General features: G+C 47.5%; 2 protein-coding genes across 2 annotated transcripts; both read left to right on the top strand.

Moving 5' to 3' along the window:
• Positions 1–1,406: 1,406 nt before the first annotated feature.
• On the top strand, positions 1,407–2,716 carry LOC112899086 (flavanone 3-dioxygenase 2-like). Its single transcript, XM_025967421.1, is given in 5 exon segments — positions 1,407–1,869; positions 1,974–2,124; positions 2,127–2,151; positions 2,154–2,257; positions 2,337–2,716. Coding segments are annotated over 5 exon segments (912 nt in total). The 5' UTR covers positions 1,407–1,498; the 3' UTR covers positions 2,598–2,716.
• A 1,065-nt stretch (positions 2,717–3,781) lies between these two features.
• On the top strand, positions 3,782–5,591 carry LOC112899087 (protein DMR6-LIKE OXYGENASE 2-like). The gene is made up of 3 exons (XM_025967422.1): positions 3,782–3,930; positions 4,731–5,052; positions 5,142–5,591. The coding sequence occupies exons 1-3, from the start codon at positions 3,806–3,808 to the stop codon at positions 5,409–5,411; spliced, it is 717 nt and encodes a 238-aa protein (XP_025823207.1). The 5' UTR covers positions 3,782–3,805; the 3' UTR covers positions 5,412–5,591.
• Positions 5,592–7,490: the final 1,899 nt, after the last annotated feature.

The raw sequence follows: 7,490 nt of genomic DNA, 5'->3' as shown, positions 1-7,490 counted from the left end.
TTTGATTTTGGAATCTTTTTTTTTTATTTTGCTGGTGGCTCGCTGTGTCAAAATGACTTGTGGCTTGTAGAATAGCTGCTTGGGAATTATCGTGATATACATGTCAGGATTGAAGGCTTGCACATATCATACTGAGGATTTAATTCGCAAGTTGTACCGTGATATTAGTTCGCAAATTGTTAATGCTTCCAGCTTCTATTAGTTTGCCATTTTGTGTATCCAGATGATAGATATTTGTGATATGTGTAGATAAGATTTAATTGATGTTTGTTTTCATATGTCTATGTATCAATATTGCAACAATTGTCGAATTACATGGTATGGCTCGAACTCAGCAATTTTGGAATGGGGAATCACTGCAGTCAGGTGCATCCAGGGCACCTCCATATTCTAGTGAACTTTTTTATGAAATCGATGAACTTTTTTATTGCGATAATTTATCTACTTCTTCATTTTTCTTGTGCAGAATTTTGGAAAGCAGAACTAAGCAAGTGGAAGTCGCAGCAATAATAAGAAGCTCGATCAATAGGTAAACGAGATAACATTCTGCAGTAGCTCTCAAACATGCTTGAAAAATGAGCTCACAACTATATTTTATACAGTTGCTGCTCTAAATCTATGTTTCGAAAAATGAGCTCACAACGTAAGGGTAAGGGTAAAGATCTTTCTAAACTTATTACGCAAAAGTTCTCTTATAAATGTCAATGAGCCTGATCATATTCTAGCCATCCGTAGTAGCAATGCACAGGCATTTAGAATAAAGTGCATACTTCAATTACAAAGAAAAGGCAACACATTTAAGCGAGCACAACCAAGATAACTACAACATCAACAAGCAGCACAGCTACAAGAATAGGCGGGGAAAGAGATGGAACAGATCTGAAATTGCGGATGGAATTTACCTTCCCGAGAGTAGTACCATTGTGCTCTAGATAACTCCACTGAACAAATCCAATAACGAAGTATCGCGGTTCTGATATCAGATGCAGACTAGAGTGGTGTCTTCGAGCGGAAGGTCTGCCATGAACCCAGTGTATGTACAGCGTATAGATACAGTATCGCTTTTGGTGCAGCCGTGCAGGTGAGAGAAATATTAAAGGAAACGATGCTGCAGAGCCGGCGGATCTCACATTTAAACGAGGCTTGTTGTCTAGTAGCAAAGACAGTGAACAATATGGCCATATGTACGCTCGTCTTGTGGCATCTCAATCGTGTAACCAGAGGCGACAAGCATGGCGGCCAGCAGCGGCGCGCTCCCCGTGGTGTTCTTTTTTTCAACTTTGTATTGGCACGAAGCTGCCAAGGCACAAGTTACAAGCGGCTGCCCATTTATTCATGGCAAGCACAGCACCCTGTGAGAAAGAAAAACGGAAAGGGGGAAGGGGAGTGGAACACAAGGGTCACGTTACACTGGTGAAGGAGCTACACAATAACAGGACAGGTTCAGTGCGCTTCCAAATGATCTCATGGTCATTCGTGTAACCAAGGCGACAGAGACATGGCTGCCGGCGGCGCTCTCCCCATGGTGGATCTGGCGCCTTTCTTCAACGAAGACGACGGCGGCAGGGGCGGCGTCGTCCGCGCCATCGAGGCCGTGCGCGAGGCGTGCCGGACGCACGGCTTCTTCCCCGCCGTCAACCACGGCGTGCAGGCAGAGGTCATGTCGCGCGCGCTCGAGCTGTCGGCCGCGTTTTTTGCATTGCCGGACGACGAGAAGGCCAGGGCTCGGCCGGCCGAGGGGACCGTGGCGCCCCTCCCGGCGGGCTACGCGCGGCAGCCGACGCACTCGGCTGACAAGCACGAGTACGTGCTGGTGTTTGATCCGAAGCTCGGGTTCAACGAGTACCCCGCTGAGCCAGCCGGATTCAGGTCAGTCGACATACAAATTGGCACGTCTAAATTGTTCAGCAGGATTTCTAAAATTAAGGGATTCCCCCCCCCCCCCCCCCCCCCCGAATGCTTCACAAAATCAGAGAAGCAGTGGAGGAGTGTTACACCAAGTTCACCGAGCTGGGGCTGCTCGTCCAGGAGGTCCTGAACGAGTGCATGGGCCTGCCGCCGGGGTTCCTCAGGGACTACAACGGCGACCGTGGCTTCGACTTCATGGCGGCGCTGCGCTACTTCTCCCGGCGACGGAGGAGGAGAACAACGGCCTCAGGACGGTGTCGGGGGTCTCGAGGTCCTCAAGGACGGCGAGTGGGTCCGGGCGGAGCCCGTCGACGGCAGCATCATCGTCAACATCGGCGACGTCATACAGGTACCTGCAGAGCCACACTGTCCAAAGAACGGATCATGTCGTTTTGATTTTTGAACCTTTGATCGACGGTGGTGGGTAGGTGCTGAGCAACAACAAGTTGAAGAGCGCGACGCACTGGGTGGTGAGGAAGCCGGTGCACAGGCACTCGCTCGCGTTCTTCTTCAACATCCACGGCGACAAGTGGATCGAGCCGCTGCCGGAGTTCACGACGAAGATCGGCGAGGCGCCGCGCTACAGGGGGTTCGTGTTCAATGAGTACCAGCAGCTGCGGATGAGGAACAAGACCCATCCACCGTCCAGGCCCGAGGACGTCGTCCACATAACCCATTATGCCATCTAGCCTGCTGGGAAATTGGTTTCGATTGCAGTAATGCATGAGAGCTGCATGGTCTGTTAGTCTGTTACAGCAATTCGTGGTTCCAGATGTTGTTACGAAAACGGGGGCTATCAAATTTGAGATAAAAGCAAATTCCTTGAGCAAATTGTTCTCCGGCTACAGCATCATCACCACGTCTTGCAGACCTGAAATCACTTCGCACTGTTCCAAACCCACCGCAGTTCTTGGGATGGCGCGGGGGCGGTGGAGAGCTTGCTAGGACGGGGGCAGAGGCCGGTCGCGGTTCCGGCGGCCGCCGGAGACGGTGATGGTGGGCAGCGCGGGACAAGGGAAGTTCGTGACCGCTTCTTCGTAAGCCACGGTGTCCAGGTCACCTTCGATGACGCCTAGCTACGCCCGTCAACGAGGCCTTCATTTCCCAATCTCCTCCCTCCTTCGGTTACTCCGAGTCCGACCGTGTCACCGTGAAGGACGCGGCGGCGGGGGGAGAAGCGTCTATTGATGGCAGCTGCTATTGAAACTCATCCAATCGCAGCAGCGCCCCCACCAGCGACGTCGAGCTCCCTGGCTCTAGTCCTGGCCTACCAATTTTCCCCGATCTCTAGCGACCGATGGTGTTCCCACCGCCATTGCAACCTGTCTCCACCGCCGGGCTTCCCTACCTCACCCCCCCCCCCCTCTTCTAAGATCATCGGTGGCCACCGGACACCGGCAACCCCTATCCCGAAAATCTCGAATTCTAGTCGCCGCCGAACTCAAAGAGGGAGATGAATAGAAGCACGACGGTGTTCTTCTGCGATGCCGCTCATCCTACTCGCGCGCGCAATGAATAGATTTGCCGGGCCGGGTCCTTTGGCTGCTGGTGGCGCAAGTCGAGGCCTGGACTGGATTGGCCGCCAAGGTGCTGGTGGGCTGACTTCTGGTTATTTTTCTTCATCCAAAAGTTAAGTCGATGATGCTTGAGGCCCATCTATCTTGCTAGGACATCAGCATGAACACCACCGAATCTTAAAGTTGACTCATAGTACCATCCAAATCCTCAAACTTTAAAAATACATATTAAAATTCTTAAACTTGTTAATTGTATCAATAAGGTCCAAATTATAGTTGCTTAAGCTAAACCGAAAATTATATAATTTATTTAAATACAAAATTATATACAAAACATATACACTAAAAGAAAGGCCAGGGCCCGGCCGGCCGAGGGGACCATGGTGCCCCTCCCGGTTGGTTACGCGCGGCAGCCGGCGTACTCGGGCGACAAGCACGAGTACGTGCTGGTGTTTGATCCGAAGCTCAGGTTCAACGAGTACCCCGTTGAGCCAGCCGGATTCAGGTCAGTCCTCGAAATACAAATTTGGACGCCTAAAGAGATTGTTCATCTGAATTTCTAAAAGGAATTTTCTTGAGTAAAATGTTCAATTTAGTATGATAACTTGGTAAATTCGTGCATCTACAGTCCAAGCTTTAAAACGGCATGTTATTGGACATGCCCGATCGCAAGGGAACGGTGTATTCGCGCCAGAATAAATAATTGAGCATTAAAAGCTGATGTATTTAGCTAAGACAAGAACCTTTACTCCAAAATTAAAAAACTATCAAAATGAGACCTATTTTATTTCTTTATATAGAATTAGTTTTTTTTATTCTGAACAATTTGTATGGACATCAGACCCGTTCACCCCCATTTATATGATTTTAAGTATAGACAAAGTATTTTTTAATTTAATTTAAAATATACTTTTAGCCTTAGTAAAAGAAATTAAACAATTCATTAAGGCTATCTTTATACTGTGCATCAATAGTCAATATGATTAGAATGTTTCAATGGGACAATTATTTTTTGTTTCGAGCTACTTGGGCTCTTTCTTAATTTTTAGAAAGAAATTAATTCCCTAAAAGTGAGATGGGAAAATAAAAAATATGACGGAATACAAGCTGTTTACACCCCCTCCGATCCGGTGTAGTCAAACACATCGCTGTTTGTAATGTTTGTACTGTAGATGTATCAATTTACCAAGTTATTGTACTAAGTTGAGCTATTTACAAGTTGTTGGACTAATCTGCACCCACGCACCAAGTTGCTATACGGTGGACGTAATTTACTTTTTTTCCCCGAATGCTTCACAAAATCAGAGAAGCAGTGGAGGAGTGTTACGCCAAGTTCACCGAGCTGGGGCTGCTCGTCCAGGAGGTCCTGAACGAGTGCATGGGCCTGCCGCCGGGGTTCCTCAGGGACTACAACGGCGACCGCGGCTTCGACTTCATGTCGGCGATGCGCTACTTTCCGGCGACGGAGGAGGAGAACAACGGCCTCAGCGCGCACGAGGACGGCAACTGCATCACCTTCGTCATCCAGGACGGCGTCGGGGGCCTCGAGGTCCTCAAGGACGGCGACTGGGTCCCGGCGGAGCCCGTCGACGGCAGCATCATCGTCAACATCGGCGACGTCATACAGGTACGTACAGTACAGAACAACTAACACTGTCCCACGAACAGATCATCATGTCGTTTTGATCTGATTGATCAAGCGGCGTTGGTGGTTAGGTGCTGAGGAACAACAAGTTGAAGAGCCCGACGCACCGGGTGGTGAGGAAGCAGCCGGTGCACAGGCACTCGTTCGCGTTCTTCTTCAACATCCACGGCGACAAATGGATCGAGCCGCTGCCGGAGTTCACGACGAAGATCGGCGAGTCGCCGCGCTACAGGGGATTCGTGTTCAACGAGTACGTGCAGATGCGGATGAGGGCCAAGATCCATCCACCGTCCAGGCCCGAGGACGTCGTCCCCAACCACATCACCCACTATGCCATCTAGCCTGGGGAATTGGTTTCGATCGCAGAAATGTATAGGAGCTGCACGGTCTGTTCCAGCAATCCGAAGTTCCACTCTTCCGGATGTTGTTACGAAAACTGGGGCTGTGAAATTTGAGATAAAAACAATTTGCTTGAGAAAAATGTTATATATCCGGCTACAGCATCATCGCCTCGTAGTGCAGACCTGAAGTTGCTTCGCACTGTTCCTAACCTACCACCTGGAGATGTTACAAATCGTATAGGTCAACGAACTTGTGAACATTTTTTATTTCTTAGGGAACATTTATTTTGTCTTCTTGAATTGTGAAACGATATTTCTTCGCAGCTGGAGCATTTTTTTTCCTCCATAAAGCCTAACCAACACTTGACATTTTAACCCTCTTTGGACAACCGCCTCTCCTAACCTCGTCGGAGATGATGAACGGATACGGGAAGGGAAGAGCTAGGAGAGATGACAAAAAAAAAGTGTGTTATTGAGATGAGGAGAAGAGAACTCCACGATGCATCAGGATTTAAAAAGAGTAAGACCCCGTTCGGTTTCCTCGGAACGGGCCGTTCCGGGGGCTCATTCCGGGTGGTTTGAAGCGGTCCGTTTCGAAACCAGGCCCACGATGAAATCACCGTTCTTTTTGGTCCGGCTCGGAACGGAAACTGGATTCCATGGCCCGGAACGCAGCCACTAGTCTGACCCTCCGGCTCGGATCCAGGCGGCTCGGATCCAGGCCAGGATCAAGTGAAGGGACAGGATTCACTGATTCCTGCCCTGAAACCGTTCCTAGCCTGGAACGGTTACGTTGCCGCCGAACGAGGCCTAAATTACGTCCATCATTATAGCAACTTGGTGTGTGGGTGCAGATTAGTCCAACAACGTGTAATAGCTCAACTTAGTATAATAACTTAGTAAATTGGTACATCTACAGTCCAAGCGTTACAAACAGCGATGTTTTTTACTACACTGGATCGGAGGGGGTGTAAACGGCTTGTATTCTGCCATAATTTTTTTATTTTCTCATCTCACTTTTAGGAAATTAATTTCTTTCTAAAAATTAATAAAGAGCCAAAGTAGCTCGAAACAAAAAATAATTGTCCCAATGAAACATTCGAGTCATATTGACTATTGATGCACAATATAAAGATAGCCTTAATGAATTATTTAATTTCATTTACTTAGACCAAAAGTACATTTTAATTGAATTAAAAAAATACTTTGTCTATACTTAAAATCATATAAATGGGGTGAACGGGTCTGTTGTCCATACAAATTGTTCAGAATAAAAAAACTAATTCTATATAAAAAATAAAATAGGTCTCATCTCCGATGCCGATAGCTTTTTAATTTTGAAGTAAAGTGTTGGGGATCGCCATCCCCGAGAAGATATAGCCGAAGGATATGCCGAAGGTTTCGTGGAACCTTTGGGCGATCAAAAAATCATTACACGGTTTTTTGATTTGTCTCACAGGATTGGCCCTTTCAGTGATGGTTGAAGGTTCGCGCTTGGTTGAACGCGCGAAGGTCGCATTGCAAGCTTCGCGCGAGGATGGACCAACCGTGTAGGCACGTGGCAAGCGTGTCGGAGGTAAAGGCTGACTTATGGATGACAAAGGAATCAGTTGCACAACCTTCGACGGCGCGAATACCCCAGATGAAAGATTGAGGGTTTTGCGGAACCTCGATATCACATGAAGAGCGTGTTTATGAACAATTTGTACACGTCAACGTTCGGAAATGACCAAAAAACTAGAATATCCCACGGATATTCTAGGTAGGTAGGGGTATTGCTGGAATTATATAACAAAAGTAGGGGCCATAAATACACTCACCTTTTACTGGATTTTTTAAGATTTTAAAAGTGCATATAAGATTATTTCGTTAAGTTAGAATACCATTTTCACTTTTCTGTTTGAGGAAATATCCTTCGGATTCTAATATAAAGGTTCTTGGCTTGAGCTTTTAATGCTCAATTATTTATTGTGGCGCGAATATAGCCTTCCCTTGCGATATGCCATATCCAATACATGCTGTTGTAAAGCTTGGAATGTAGATGCACGAAGTTTACAAGTTGTTGGATCAATACGCACC

Source organism: Panicum hallii, chromosome 7 (genome assembly GCF_002211085.1).
Source record: "Panicum hallii strain FIL2 chromosome 7, PHallii_v3.1, whole genome shotgun sequence".
Classification (NCBI taxonomy): Eukaryota; Viridiplantae; Streptophyta; class Magnoliopsida; order Poales; family Poaceae; genus Panicum; species Panicum hallii.
Note: the sequence above shows the minus strand (reverse complement) of the source record. Positions and strands in the feature narration are given on the sequence as shown.